Below are 15,663 nucleotides of genomic sequence, written 5' to 3' on the forward strand. Positions count from 1 at the left end.
TTTGCCAGATAAATAAAAATCAATCTTTTACAAGAACAGATAAAGAGATTCTTAGCCAAAGAACAAGTTTATATTTCAGATAACCGATGCATCCTAAAGAAGCAATTAAGATACAGTTAAAAAAATACAACTTTATATGTACATACAAAAGGGTTGGCCTTGCTAAGTTTATAAAAAACATTCTTGCTAAACAAAGAAGAGGAGGGTAAGGCAGGCAGCCAAAGAGGGAGGTGAAAACAACAACAGTGATTGTTATGGGTTACATGCTCCAGACCATAAATGACAACAACAAAAAAGGCTAAACTGGAAGAACAGAGCTTTCTTTCTGGAAAATTCAGTGATTTGGCTTCAGAAAACTACTGGATCCTACATCATCAAAGCATCAGTTGGTTTTTAAAAACCCACTCAAATGTCTTTTTTTCAACAGGTTCCGTTGTGCGGCTCTTTGAAACGCAAATATGTAGCGAACAGCAGGTGATGAATCCCAGATAATTTGGCATTCGGATGGTTTTTGATGTGTGAAAGATAAATTCAGGGACAGTAATAAAGCTCAACTCACGGGCGAATCAAACTGATCAACAACACATTAAACAAACCACTATGGAACGTGAGATAACTCACATTGCAAAATCACATTCCAACTGTTGCTTTCAAACGCAAAGAAAGAAAATGTCTTTTAAAAATATTTCCCATCCAATTACATCCTGAAAAATACCTATTTTTCCCTAAAAGACACTTATTTTTGGAGTCTTTACTCAGAAATGATTCATTACTTTCACTCAAAACTGGTTGTGAATCGCTAATTAGGAGTATTTAACTAAGCAAATTAAAAGATGTTGAAAATATAAAAATACAAAAAATAATCTTTTTTTTTAAACCATCATGATAATGGACTAGTTTGCATTTTCATGTTTAAAAATAGTTTTTTTATATTTCAGATGAATTACCTCCCAGCAGAATGGATGGGGTTCAAACGTGTAACACAGACCATAGTTTTGATGCTAACAATAAAAAAAATAGATATTTTAAGAGTTAAGGCAGTTTTTCATGTTTTCTGAAATTGGGCTGCAAAAAACGTTTAGTTTTAGGTGTAAAAAAACTAAAGATATTAGGATGCTGCTAATACTGCTGGTAGTAAATGAGTAGAAATAAGATTAAAGGTAATTGCAAATTATTATTAGAGTTGTTTTTTTAATGAATTTGACTAAAAAGGTCATGTTTTTGGAGACAATAAAGCTCAAGACTGCCATTTGTTCATGAGGTAAAACAACAAATAATGCGTTTTGTCTCATTCACGTCTCAAAAGGCGCATTTCTTTTTCTCCTGATGCGTTTTTCTTTCTCTGCTGTATAAATGCAGGGATCACAGCATCAAAAAAGAAGAAAACATAAGACTAAGGTGTGGAAAAAGGGGCCAAATAACTATAGTGTTAAAAAAGAAAACGAAAAATGAACTTTTTTTTTTTAGAGTTTCTTTTGGTGGTCGACGTGTTTTTGTCCTGACGCAAGGATGCAAAAGGGTGCAAACATGGTCCAAAAATCTGTCCACAAATAGGAAGCAATTATTTCAGACGTAACAATTTCAGAAAAAGCAAATCTAAATAGGATGTAAACACACAAAAAAAAGCGTAAATGAAAAAGGACGGGAATACAAAAACGGTGTTAAAAAACGAGGACAAACTAAAACTCTAAATTCCTAATTACTGTTAGTCCTCAACTCCACACAAACCACCAGAATGTCTTCGTTCTCGTTCCATCAGCAGAGCGTGAAAAAACATCTTTTCAGCAACAACAAAGATGGCTGCCCGCATGCAGCACAGCTGCCCACGTCAACGCTGAAAACGCCGCCGTTTCATTTGGAGTCGGCTGCCAAAGCAAACCTGGGACTTTTGAAGGTCTCTTCCTGAGTGCGCCGCTTCCTCGTTTCAGAGCAGATCCCTTCTGCCGCCGGCGGGGAGGAGGCCAGAATCAAACACGCGGGATCTCCAACCAGAGGGTGCATGTAGATCTTCTCATCTATCTATTCTGGGTCTTCTACCTCCTTCTGAATGTTCCCGTCAGGGAGCCGCTGCATCCTGTCCTTCTCCCACAAGTCAGATCTGTAAAGGGACTCAGAACGCCCCCCTCCCGATTCGCCACCAGTCCGGTTCTCCTCTTGTTAAGATGCATCGTTTTGTCGGTGTGCGTCCCCACCCCCCCTCGCCCTGCGTCTTCCCTCCGCTCCTCCTGTTAGGAGCTGACCTGCGTCGCCTCTCCCCCCGTCTGCACCAGAGTCACCTGACCCTCCTCCCCCTCCATGATGATGCCTCCCTCCTGCAGCACCACCATCTCCCCCTCTTCCTCCACCACGCCGGCGGCTCCCTCCTCCTCGTCCTCCCCTCCGACCACCTCCTCCGGGCTGGCTGCGTTGGCTCCGGCGCCCGAGCTGGCGTTGGTGCTGTTGGCCTGACTCTGAGACATGGCCTCCAGCTTGATCCGGTACTCCTCGGCTTCCTGCTCCTTCCGCAGGAGCTGCTGTCGGTACTCCTGGGCCTTCCGGTTGGCTTCTTGCAGCTGCCTCTGCAACAACTCCTGATGAGAATTGGGAAAATAAAGCTGCTTTTAGGACTAAATGGTGTTTGCAGCCCACATTAATTTATTAATATGAGCTAAAACGAGACACTTTGGATACAATTATTATGAGTTTTTCCATCAGTATGGAGGAATGTTTTAGGACAAAAGCAGCTGGAGTGAGCCCAGCTCACTGTAAAACCAGCAGGTGGCGCATTATTGAAGAATTTCTATATCAACTGGTCCACATTCACAACAAATGTAAACACAGCTGTAGTCCAGCTCACATTGTCCCTGAATAAGTTCACAGCTGATTTTGTGCATTCATATTTTTTTAATTGAAAGAGCTTGAGTTCCACTTTTTCCAACCATTGACTGTATATGAGAACTGGACTGAGTGATTCCTGCCCCCTGGCATTCCAAACAGGAAGTACCTGCTGGCTCCAAGACGTCAAAATTCCACGGGCTTCTATGGAGAAATAAACAGTCATTCTATTGGTCGGAATAATCGTTCTTGCTCTCTCGCTCTGATACGTTTTTTTAATGTTCATGACGATTTATTTTGTAGTTCAAGTTATAAACGGACCAATCAGAAGCCTTAATTAAAGCGGGTGGCCCCCATAACCCAATGTTCATAGCGTATGATTGACAGATCTCGTGCAGACTGCTTTCACGCGATAGCGGTGTGGCCTTCCAATGAGCTCAGGCCGTACTGGCGAGGGTGGTTCCCATAGAAACGTTGACGACTCTCTGGCTCCAACATGGCAGCGTCCATATCACCAAAAGCAAATGGCGACTGAATTGACTTCATTCAGTTGGAGCAAGGAGTAAACCATTTGATGTCACATTCACTCGGTCCGGTTCTCAGATACAATCAATGCTTCCAACGCTTACTGTTAAGCTCTGCCCATTCGCCCTTTTATCTGGGCTATGGCGGTATCCGTATGTTGGCAACATTTTTGGTGTCCGAATCTCCAACTCAAAAATCCAGTGCCATGGAAATTTTCCCAGAAGTCTCTGGGAAAAACCAGTGTGATATATTTTCAGAAGATTGGCGAATACAGACCACAATGCATTTTGTTTGAACCATGTTTGGGGGGGAAAAGTGTTTTTTTAAATAAATCATTAAAATTATCATCAGAACACAAATAGTCGTCATAAAATGCTCGTATTAATAAGGTTTTCAATGAAAAAATAAATAAAATAAAAGGTTAGCACGGTGTTCACATTGATTTTAAAATCCAGGGTAGAGGGCTGCATTGGGATCGGGTCCCGCCGGGTCCCGCGGGACCCAACCCAAATCTCGCGGGATTGGGCGGTTTGAATTGTGCTGCGGGCGGGAGCGGGCGGCAAAAAAAACCCCCCGCGGGATCAGTGCTGCCATGAATATCTCATGAATATATATTAGCGGAGTACGTTAGGCTATGCGGCTGTTGGATTCTTATGTACTGAAGCTCCGTGAAGGCATCAGGTAGAGACGCCCAATGTCCTCTGTCATCTAACCTGTTGTTGGGGGTGTGCAACGCCCCGCCCCGCCTCTTACTAAGAGCGCGCTTCAGGCCGTCTGCGCGCGCACACACGCACACTTTGGAGGAGGAAGGACATGAATCTCTTTAGTAATAATATCAATACAAATACGTGTTTTTTTCCTGCGGGACGGGAGACGATACAAAATCAATGCATCTCTATTACTGTGCGGGACTAAATTCTATGAGTTTTGCGGGTGCGGGCGGGAGTGGACATACATATTGCGGGAGCGGGCGGGAGTGTAACGCATACGTTGCGGGAGCGGGCGGGATTGGTCAAAAATTCAGCGGGCGCGGGCGGGAGCGGGATTAAGAAAATAGTCCCGCGCAGGGCTCTAATCCAGGGCACTAGATAGTCCTGCATTATCTAGTTTTTTAGTAGTTAGGGTGGGAACTGGCAGACGAGACGACGCCTGACTTCATCGGCCGGAAGTGGCAATGATAGAATTTTACCCTAATCCTAGCCTCAAAAATGTTGAACTGTAGAGAAAAAAACCTTGATCAAAGCTTAAAACGGGTAAAATCAGAACCGTTAGGGTCGCCAGTTGAAATAAAGTCGTTTTCGCGCTTTGTGGTGGTGGATTTCTGGTTCTGGATGTTGGCGTCTGCAGTCAGTTCGTCTTAACTAGATTGTTGAATATGGACCACAATGCATTGCGCTTGATCGATTTGTCATTTGTAAAACCAAAAGTCCTTCACGTTTTCATTAGGACAGTTCGTGAGTAGTTTTTGTATTTATTAGGTTTTTACTTTGTCATAATTGGTGAAAAGAGAAATCAAAATTACATAAAAGTCCTGGATTTTCCCGCACTACAGCGGGTTTTCAGGAATTCGGAGCATTTGGAGTTGGGACATGGTCTATGAATGTGGTTTGGTGCACTAACAAAGCTACAAAACATGACTTCCAACCAGCCCAAGCTAAACGATTTCATGGGACCTGATTTTAACCGTTTCCTAAACAGCCATGAAAGTTTAACTTGGTGACAAATTTCAGAGGAATCTCTTATCTGTGCCGCGCTCACCGTCTCCCCAGCATCACTGTGGTTGTTGGTCACTTCCAGCTTCCTCTTCCTAGAGGGTGGAGGCTGCGGCTCCTCGGTCATCACCTCCTCCGTCACCGTGTTGGCGGGCACTGCCAGCACTGAGGGCGAAAACAGACCGACAGTCAGCGACACCGCGGCGCTCGCACGTCCGGGAAGAGACGGCGCGCGTCATTCATACTCTGCTGTCCGTGCTGCATCGTCACAAAAAACGGCTGCGACATCCCTCCGGTGGTCTGCAGGTTCCCGTGCTGGTCGGTTACTATGGTGATGACCCTCTGGCCGCTCTCGTTGACCATGGTGGTGTGCTGGATGTTGGAGTCCAACGCGCTGGCCGCCATTGCCTCTTCTGAATCTCCTGAAAGACATTTTTTAAAAACATTTTAACCATCTGAGGACGGAAAAAAACAAAACCATCACAAATTTTACCGATTCTACAGAAATCAGGTAAATTACAGCTTCGTTGACTTAATGTTTTTTTTTTATCTTAAGGCTAAAAATCTCCAAATATGCAACTAAATGATAACCACATACATGAATAATTATAGATTTGTACACAAATTTGGTCGTTTTTGCTTAATTTCACAAACTAACGCAGTAAATGACCTCGTTTTACAAATTTTTCTGGGACAAATAATTGTTTTGTTATTACACATTTGCTTTTTGTAGCTAATCTTTTGTAGCTAAAGCACATCATAAAATGCCCAAACCTGCATTGGCTTTGTTGAGGAGCTCGGCCAGGTTGACCACGCCCCCTTGGATGGCCGGTATCCCCTGGATGATGAATTGCGGCTGGTTGTTGGTGCTGCTCGTCTCTACGTTCATACTGACCTGGTTCATGTTTACTTGGTTTATGTTCACCTGGTTCTGCATGCTCTCCTGCGCAGACACACGCACACATACAACCCTTGTGAGTCACAAACACTTCGATTATGTTCACGTCCTTCCAGACTAAAATCAGAAACGATTTAAGGATCGGCTGCAGCTCAGCTTCAGCAGCTAATAACTCGTCTTTTGAGGAACATTAGTGAAAATATTCTTGAAGTTTGTGCTTTAAAGATGGATTTATGAAGAAGAAAACATAACATACATTTTTTAAAATTAGATTTATTTAAGGTTAATTCTGCTCGATCAGAATTTGCTTGTTATGGAAATCTTAAAGTAGCCATTAAATACACTTGAAAATGTGATTTTATTGAAGCCTATTTGTTCCTGTGCAAACGCTCACGCCCATCATCTTTTGATCTGATGGAGAAGTGGTGTTTTGGTCAGGATTATTCTTGATCTAGTCGTCTATGAGGGGATGCCTCAGAATGGAGCGGATCTTTTTCAGTCGGCGTTTTCTGTCTGCTCAACAATTTGAATTAATAAAATACTCAGAAATGCGATTTTAAGCTTAATTTTCTTTAAATATGTCCTCCGGGATGAAAACACAAAAAATACATTTTTTTTTATCGTTGTGGGTCTTCAAAGACTGAAGCCTCGGCGCCTTGGCGGCCTCGGCGCCTCACCTGCAGCAGCAGCATCAGCTCCGTGTTCTGGATGTCGGCCGCGATGTCAAACGCCGTCTTGTCGAACTTGCTGAGGGCGTGCACGTCGGCCCCGTGTTTGACGAGGGTCTCCACCACGCCGTGATGTCCGTGCTGTGCGGCCCAGTGCAGAGCGGTCATCTTCAGCATGTCTTTGGCGTTGATGTCGGCTCCGTTCTAGAAAACATTTGAGGAGACATTCAGCGAACGACGAAAAACTGACCTGTTTTGTCGAATCAACATGTTTCCTTGAAAGATTTGACACTCCCGTTTTTGTGGGATTTTTCTCCAGGTGTAGGATGTATGTTAAGAAATTTAAGCTCCAAATTGCATTTCTAAGTATTTATTTATTCAAATCGTTGTGAATCAGGAGCAGATGAAAAAACGCTGCTTGAAAAAGATCGTATTTGTGATGTAGAAAATACGCTGGGTGGGGCCACAAGCTCCATTCTGATGCATTCACTTGCAGACAGATAGATCCGTGTTCGTCTTTGTTTTCCTCGTCTGAGCTGGAATCTGGATCAAAACTGTATGACTGGATAGCCCCGATAAAACCCGCCATTTTTATTGCACCACTTCTGTTAGGTTGGGGCTGGGGCTTTATTTTGGCTAAAAATAGCATAATTAAAAGACCACTGGGAACATTTTTTAAAATAGACCCAAAGATGATTGGAGGTAAAAATACCAAACATTCTGTCAAGCTAAAGTCTCATATTCTGTGTATCAATGGCTGAACAGATCCCTTACCCTGACCAGCAGCTCCACAATGACTGTGTGTCCCTCGGCAGCCGCCATGTGCAGCGGGGTCCTGTCAACTTTAGTGCGGGCGTCCCTGCTGACGCCGGCTCTGAGCAGGACGTCTGCGGTGGAATAGTGGCCATGCTGAGCTGCCAGATGGAGGGGCGACGTGCCCAACTGTGGGGACGTAGCAACCCAAAAAAAAAAAGTGACGTTGCTGCTGCAAAACACGCTACACTTCAACTTTTTTGTTCAAAAAACGTTGCATTATTATTTAACGTAAAAACAAAACAAACAACAATTCATGAAGAGTAAAGGAAAAGATTCTGACCCAGTCTGTGGTGAACGGCGCCCCGTTGGCCATCAGGTTTCGGACCTCGTCATCCTGACCTTTTCGCGCCGCCTCCAGCAGCCTCTTCCCCAGATCCACGAGTGACATCTAGAGCAGACCAACAAAGATCACAGGAATAACCCTCCAGCATTGAACCACAACCAGCCCCGTTTAGCTTCACTACACAGAAGAAAAAATAAGAATAAAGTGGTTAATTAACAAGGATTGCTTCATTTGTTCACCCTTAGTGCTCCCCTCTGCTTACAAGACATTTTTGCTGCACCACTTATGTTAAGTTTAACATGTCTAACTGTCAAAAAGGTTAGACATGTTAAATGTTTGGTTTAAAACAAATCTAAGAAGAGTCATGATTGTGAAGTCCCAATGAAATCAATCCTTGGATGATTATAAATAGTTGAAGGGAGGTTCTTTCAGATTGTTTTAAACTTGATTTAGCTTTTTCATTTTACATTTATTCATTCATTTATATTTTGCATGAAGACTTTTATTCTTTGCTATGATTAGTAAAAACAGTTTGATCTAAGGATTTGTGATTTTAGTAGCAGAAAAAGAGGACAATTTTAAAACAAAAGTGACAAATTTATGACGCAGAATTTAGCTTTTTTTTTTAAATGCTTCAGGTTTATTGTAATATGATTGTGTAATATTATCGAAAAATATTTGTAAAAAAAAAGTTACATTAGAATAATAATAAAAGATATCAAGCATTTCCACAAAAACTGTTTTAAATGTAAATGATTTAAGTAAATTGTAAAGCAGTAGATAAAAAAGGCCCCAGGGGTTTATCCGGGGAAGTAGTTTAAAAAGAGTGGGGACATGTCATTATATTTAATTACCGCTACCTAAAGTATTGGAAAAACTACAGATATTTAACCCTTTCTAATGTCATTGATCCCACTGCTTCTTTCACATTGTCTTTTAAATTTATTTTTAGTTTGTCTGTACAGCTTTGTTCTTTGCAATAAACCATAAAAACAGTTTAATCTCAACTTTAGAAACAACAAAATGAATGCACTTTTATGAGAAAAATGTCAAATGTTCGACTCAGTAGTAGTTTTAGGTTTATTGGGGAATTATTGCTTAATACAATCCAAAAAATATCTTTAGTAAAAGAATGTAATGTTTTACTAAAAATTTAGGTAAACTATTAAAAACAAAAAGGACTAAAAGGGGTTATAATGCTGGTTAAGTAACATGAAATAAGCCTGCAAGCAATTCAGTTTTTACTTACTATTAAGTCATTTTAAAGTAATCTACAGATTTAAATTAAAAAAAAAAAATTATAAAGTGGGATAATATGAACACTCGAGCATTTTATTCCATAAATCAAAATGACAAAAACTGGAAAATTACATCAATCACATTTATGGAACCCAAAAAAGTCTGTGCCCTTCTGTCTGTGGGGTGACGTTGTAAAATAACATAGAAAGTAGGGCTACACGATATGAAGAAAACTTGCAATGTGCGATATTGGTGATTAATATTGCGATAACGATTCGCGGTATACAAACAAATAGCAAAACAACCAAAAAACATAATTTCCATTTCACTGCAACAGTTTAAAAATCATACTCCAACTGACCCTCGTCGACGTAGGAGGCAAACATCAAACATAAAAGGGCTCATCTGATGGATCAACAACGTAAACGGGTCCTTCCGATTGGTCAAATGCATAAAGGGATTTATTTCATTTATTCAATATTTCAAGCTGCCATGAGTTTGTTTTAGCACATTTAAGGTAAACATTTATTGCGATTTTTTCGCCGTCTTTTGCGGTATGCATATTGCACAGCTTAACGATAAATTTGCGGTATATTGTGCAGGCCAAATAGAAAGCATCACAATGAATACAAATGTGACACCGTTTTCAGAAGAAAATACAAACGGATTCTTTGGAAACATTTGGGAAACCTAATGGGACAAAGTGCAGACAAACGTGAACTCATGAGGTGGTTTAGGTGCCTTGATGCTTTCTACATACAGACGTTTATGTACAAAAAAATACAGTTACATTTGGGGTGGGAGTTAATTTTCCTTTTACCCACCCCCTTTTTTTGTAATGTTCTTGTAAATAAACGAAAATCAATAAATCAATCAATCAATCAGGAGGAATGTGAATAATGAAGATTAGCTTTAGGAAACATCAAACATTAGTTTACTCAGATTAAAACACACAAAGGTCTCCAAATACAGAACATATTTCTACCTGTCTGCCTTGTAATTCAGATCTAACTGCTGGGTGATCATTATCAGGCATGACAGCACTCTTTCAGCTCATGAACATAATAAAAAAGCTTTAAATAATGGAAAATTTATTTTTTTATTGTCATTTATTAAACAATATACTTTTATGGCACTCAACCCATCTATTTCAATAATTATATATGGTAAAAATAATATTATTTAGACTAAAAACGCAACGACTTTTAAGTAACTCCTCACTGACTGATTATAAATGGTCGAATATGTAAATAAAGACTTTTTCTTGAGTGAAAACAGAAGTAGGGCCTGTCCGATAATAGGAACAGGGACCTCTGTAAGCATTCCGTATTGCGAAACAGCGGGGACGGACGAAGGTTTTCTCTTCGTGGCCGAGGAGCCATTTTACGCGCCTTCATGGCCAGAAAAGAATCCGCCATGTGCCACGTACTCCCGCGTCTTCTCTATAAGCTCTCATCTAAAGCACGAACCGAGTGAATCCATCCACGTCTGCCACCCCGACATTAACAGTAGCACAGACAGGAAACCGTTTGATATTAAGTTGTTGGTTTTCCGGGGGAAGTCACATAGAAATTTCCTATTTTACACACGGAGCAGAAAAAAACTACTTCCACATCCGGTTAAGTTGCATTCTACAGCGTGCATCGTGAAGAAACCACTTACCGAAGACACATCTGGTGATAATATACAACAACTTTATTTTTTTAAAAAGCTATTCAGATGCAAAGGCCTAGCAAATGTACGTTTTATCTGAGAAGAAAGGGCAGGGCGGCTACTTACCGTATCCAGGTTTGTTAGAGGCCAGTCGGACTATTTCTTTTGCTAATGTTAGCACGCTAGCGGGCAAAAAAAAACGGAGCAACGCCTCTATCTGAGGCGATTATTTGCCCGTTTTGTTCTTTCGCGACAAGTAAAACGCCAGTGACTTGTAGGCTTTATTTTTAAATTGCGCAAAACATGGACATTACGCGCCACTGCAGCATGATGGGCTCCTATGAGCTTGTTTACTGCGGAAAGTTAGCCAGAGGCGTGATCAGCGAGCCGGATGTTGTCGATTTGACTTTCAAAATAAAGGATAACAATAATGCACAATTAGATTACCTGAAAAGACACGGTAGTTCTTTGTACTTCAACGCGTTTTTATTTACTTTTTTATGTGTACAAACCAAATAAAAAATAAATTTTTCTGTTACTTTAATCTTGATTGATTTATTATGAAAATATTGGGATTGTAGGATATCCTTTTTTTATGGTCCTGTTTTGTAGTGAGTGGCACATCTGGAGATAGAATTAGAAAATCCGTGTTTATCTGTTGAAAAATCTAGATATAAAGTGTTCGAGCAAAACTTAAAAAATACTACCCATTCAATTTCAATTTTTTTTTTTAAATTTCCATTTATTTGTGCATAACTAGGAACCGTTGGTCTTTTGTTTTGAAAGTCTTAGCAGGAAATGCATCTGTTTTGACCATGTAGCGCTCCGGCTTTTAGCATTAGCTGCTAGCATATTCGCAAGTAGATAGCTTACAAGTTAATAAAACGTAAACTTTAACTTCTCCTCGTTAACTTTTCTCCTTATGTGTCTTTTAACATCAACAAAACTCTTACACGTTTTATTCCTTGTTTTAAAAGCTTGAAAAAGATTATTATTGTTGGGGAAAAATGGCGGCTTGGCGACACCGGAGGTAGAAGCCTGAACGTTGCTAACCTCGTCGTAGGCGGGCTTTGAATGAAGACAAAAAAAAAGCAAAGGAAAACAGATCTAAGGTCGGTTTTTTGAAGAGTGGCGACGTTCAGGTAATATCAAACTAAAGATAACATCTGACCTCAGATATGTGTTTGATTTTCAAATTAATTGATCAGAAAACTCAACGAATCGATACATATTTGTTCTTAAATCCTGTACTAAAATGCTTATTAGTGCATTTATTATCAGTATTGTGTAAAAACAAACGAAAGACACATATTTCTTAGTTTTTCTTAAAAAGGTGTAAAATGCATTGTTTGTATATATAAATAAAAATGTCAAAAACTATATTTTGTTGTGTTTTTTGAATCAAAAGGTGAAATAATCATGAATTTATTGAGAATATTCTTCTAAAGAAATTATCAAAACGTTAATTTTAAGTTGAAATGAAACAGCTGTTATTTTAAATATTTACGAGTTAAAAATACATATTTTTTTATGTTTTTGTTTTGTGTGTGTATTTAGCAGACCTGTGAGTTTGCTGCAAAGAAATGAGGAACAAAGTGAATTATACAGTATTTTTTTATTTTATTGGGGGGTGGGGGGCTGCTGTGTACATTTCCACATTTGCCATTTCCAACAATAAAACTACTGTAAAATAATCAACCACCCACAGCGTTAACATTTAAACCTAAAAGCACATTCAACAAAAAATATTTAAGGCTTTTTCTTTTCTATTTCCTTTTCTTTAACCAACTGTTGGAGGAACTTGCATAATCGAGGTCACTTTTTATTGAATCTTATTGGGTTTACTCAGTAAATGGTCTATTTTTCACCTTAATTTTGGACTAAAGCCTTTGATTCTCTTTAAGACGCACATCTGTGAAGATGGAACAAATATTTTTGATCATCCTTTGCTCTGAAAAGGTAATAATTAAGCATCATTTTTTTTGTTTTAGGCACAGTAAAAGTGCACAGAGATTTAGTAGAATTTCAGAATAATTTCCATTAATTTTAAACCGTCTGATAAATGACTCCACCTGCCGAGTGAAAATAACTGAAAAAAATAAAAATGGAGTTTGGAGGTGAAATAAAACGGTTACATTTGGCTATCGTTAGTCTGAAGAAGAGCCGATTGGGGATCAGATGGAGGTGGGTCCATGTGGGGTCAAAGGTGAAGTGACAGGCAAGTGCGTGGAGCTCTTCAAAGCAGAAGGTTGAGGTCGGCCAGCAGAGCATCGACATCAGCGAGTGGCGCTCTCCAGTAGTTGAAGGAGGAAAACTCGGTCAGCTCTTCCTGTCAGAATGGGGAAAAATGGCAAAAGTCGTCATTCGGCTCGTTGAGGGAACCCAAACCACCAAGACAATCTGAACCTTCACCTCCTGACAGCACTGCTTGGACATCTTGTCTTTAGCGCCACTGAAAACCGGCTGAGGGTCCGTCAAGCCCAGATCCTCCAGTTCAGACAGGTCCAGCGCTGGAATAGGCTGTCTCCAGAACAGAAAGGAACCGTACTGGCAGTTGGATTTTTCCATCATGTCAAGACTCTGCAAACGAAAGAAAAAAGGCCTGATAAACTCTGTTTATTTATTTACAGCTTGCATTCGGAAGCGGTGTTTATTTTGACATTTTAACCCTTTTATTAAACAGTCTTTACGTGACTTTTACAGTCACACTTTGGCTGCTGGCTCCACCCTCGACTGAAATACCAACAGGAGGCAGCAGGACATGAAGGTTTAGCATTTACACCGAGATTGAAAACACCAATAAGCTTTATAATTTCTCATAATATATGTTTTGGTCCAAAAATAAACACATTTGATGGCATGTTTTTCATTTTATCAGACCAACAGATCTGATCCCTGATATGTCAGCTGCAGTTACAAGTTTATAGAGGACATAATACTAATAAAAGTGTTCAAAAAAAGGAAAAATCAATTTTCTCAAAGACAAATGTTGATCGTTTCTGTTGTTATTTGGTGCAATGATTTCACTAAAAAAATAAATCAAACAAGCAGCGTTTTTGTTTACTTAAAGGCATTAACGCATATTGAATTGGTGCAATATAGGTCTTTCTTTTTTGAATTAATTATTGGATTAGCCTTAGCCTTTGGCTAAAAAAGAAAGCACAGTCATCCTCAGTTATGGCCGACAGCAGCATCATGATAAACAGATGGAGCATAGTAAAGCAGCTTCCCACCATGGGGAACTAAACTTATGGTTTAGATTTTGAATTTATGAGCACAAAGTGAAACCTCTTATGTAAATAAACAACCTTTTTTTGTCATCAACCTATGAAATCTGTGGAGTTCATCATTATACATCTGAAGATTTGTCATAGACTGGTTTTATGGATTTAAAAAATAGTTATTTTCCATTATATTCCATTTATAATGGAGCATCTAGAAATAATTAATTTTTTTCATACATTTGTTTGGTTTTGAGAAACCTTGTTGAAAAGAACGGCTTAACAGTGCCATCAAGTGGTCAGGGTGCGCTACTGCAAATTTAAAAAATAGGCAAATTAGATGGATAATGTTAAATTTAATTAAATGAAGTTTTTAGAGTAAAACGACAAAATATTTAAGATTAGAATAAAACCAGTCTTATTCTAGTACATAAGAATGTGAATCACACAGAACAGTTAAAGGATATTATTTTATTTTGTAATTTTCTTTTTTTAAACTCTTTTTAAAATTGAACTCTCAGATGTTCAGATTTTAAGTACAAAGATTATGCAAAACATTTTTGGAAATTATTTGCCAAACTACACATTTTTTAAACTTTAGTAATTCTTAAATTCCTGGAGTTAAAGTGTCATAGCAGTGAATCAGAATTTACAACACAATGAAAGTCCCTGTTTGTGTGTTAGTACAGTACACATGTTTTTTTTTTTTTTTTTTTTTGGGGGGGGGGTGGCTCCTCTCTGCTTAAGTCAAATCTGCAATCACCCCCTCCGTATGTTGGCCCCATCTGGGCCTGAGCTGTTCTGCCCTCTGAGGCCCCAACAGGACTTCCACACTAATGACCCTCCTGTCATTAGTGTGGAAGTCTCAGTTAGTGTGGAAGTCTCAGTTTCACCACAAAATATTCATCATTTAAAACCAAAATATAGATTTAAAAGCATGAAATTGTTGAAAAAAAAACTGCGCATAATTGTTTTTTTCTCTCTGACTTTTTTATGTTTAGATGAAGTTAATGATGAAGATGAGGGTTCAAAACCCTTCATGACTGCAGTCTGGACCATAGGTCTCGGTGGGCGCGGTTGTGTGCGGCGCGCAGCGGGATTCCTCCATCAGCTGTTTGTGCGCAAATGATGCGCCTTTTTTCCCCCCTCGACACCCAAACAGAAAGTGGGTCATCTCTTCTCACAGGACTGAAATAAACCCGCTGCTCACATTTCTGCCCCGCATGAATTCAGGATGGAGGCCGATGGGCGCCGTCCGCGGGTCAGGTGCAGCGGGGAGCCGCGTCCTGCGGATCGATGGGACCAGGCTCTCATCAATGCGCGTTTGTCAATCAAGTTAATTGATTTTCTAATGAATGCTGGAAGCTGCGATTTTTTGAGGCGTTGGCTGGAGCTCGAGCGTCGAAACGCTGACAATAGCTCCACAAATCTGACAAAAATGAACGAAGGATAAAACTCTCAAGTCGGATTTTGATCCCTTTTTGTGTTAAAAATGTTGATTTTGCATCTATTTGAGGCGATAACCAGCATTCAAATCCTCCGATGAAAAAGACAAATTGTTTAAAAATCCATCCCATAATGAATCTAAGACGTTTTTACCTTTTTTTCGAGCGGATTTTCTGAATTTTCAAGGTTCAGCTTCTTTGTTGCGACGCTTTTTGTTGTCAGATGCCGTTTTTTTGGGGGGGGTGCGATGCTGCGGGTTCGGCCGCTGCGCCAAAGCTCCGGGTCTGCACTGCGGCATTTCCGGGAGTGGATTTCAAAATAAAGGCTTAAAGATTGAGCCGTTTCCTGTGGAAGAAAATGAAACCGAACATGACGCGTTTATTCTGTG

At 39.9% G+C, this 15,663-nt stretch overlaps 2 protein-coding genes across 4 annotated transcripts; both read right to left on the minus strand.

Annotated features, from left to right (window-relative positions):
• Nucleotides 1-48: 48 nt before the first annotated feature.
• Nucleotides 49-10,985, minus strand: gabpb2a (GA binding protein transcription factor subunit beta 2a). Of its 3 annotated transcripts, none has more exons than XM_004073917.4 (8): nt 10,735-10,985; nt 7,714-7,821; nt 7,392-7,559; nt 6,627-6,821; nt 5,826-5,994; nt 5,297-5,473; nt 5,098-5,216; nt 49-2,570 (listed from the first exon to the last, which is right to left on the minus strand). In XM_004073917.4, the coding sequence occupies exons 2-8, from the start codon at nt 7,819-7,821 to the stop codon at nt 2,229-2,231; spliced, it is 1,278 nt and encodes a 425-aa protein (XP_004073965.1). In that variant the 5' UTR covers nt 10,735-10,985; the 3' UTR covers nt 49-2,228. The 3 variants fall into 3 exon arrangements, with proteins under 3 accessions (XP_004073965.1, XP_020562617.1, XP_078811572.1); XM_020706958.2 differs by lacking the exon at nt 10,735-10,985 and adding an exon at nt 10,425-10,496; XM_078955446.1 differs by lacking the exon at nt 10,735-10,985 and adding an exon at nt 9,317-9,430.
• A 1,219-nt stretch (nt 10,986-12,204) lies between these two features.
• On the minus strand, nt 12,205-15,569 carry mllt11 (MLLT11 transcription factor 7 cofactor). Its single transcript, XM_004073739.5, has 3 exons — nt 15,429-15,569; nt 13,021-13,188; nt 12,205-12,937 (listed from the first exon to the last, which is right to left on the minus strand). The coding sequence occupies exons 2-3, from the start codon at nt 13,177-13,179 to the stop codon at nt 12,845-12,847; spliced, it is 252 nt and encodes an 83-aa protein (XP_004073787.3). The 5' UTR covers nt 13,180-13,188; nt 15,429-15,569; the 3' UTR covers nt 12,205-12,844.
• Nucleotides 15,570-15,663: the final 94 nt, after the last annotated feature.

Source organism: Oryzias latipes, chromosome 11, assembly GCF_053564925.1.
Source record: "Oryzias latipes strain Hd-rR chromosome 11, Olatipes_Hd-rR_3.1".
Taxonomy (NCBI): Eukaryota; Metazoa; Chordata; class Actinopteri; order Beloniformes; family Adrianichthyidae; genus Oryzias; species Oryzias latipes.

Bases quoted from the DNA above. Each gene is read 5' to 3' on its own strand.
- mllt11 (XM_004073739.5), bottom strand. From the start codon at position 13,179: ATGATGGAAAAATCCAACTGCCAGTACGGTTCCTTTCTGTTCTGGAGA. The intron at 12,938-13,020 runs GTGAAGGTTCAG...CCATTCTGACAG, and splicing joins CCAAGCAGTGCTGTCAGGAG to GAAGAGCTGACCGAGTTTTC.
- gabpb2a (XM_004073917.4), bottom strand. From the start codon at position 7,821: ATGTCACTCGTGGATCTGGGGAAGAGGCTGCTGGAGGCGGCGCGAAAA. The intron at 6,822-7,391 runs GTAAGGGATCTG...AATGTTTTCTAG, and splicing joins TTGTGGAGCTGCTGGTCAGG to AACGGAGCCGACATCAACGC. The intron at 2,571-5,097 runs GTGAGCGCGGCA...AATTCTCATCAG, and splicing joins ACAGTGATGCTGGGGAGACG to GAGTTGTTGCAGAGGCAGCT.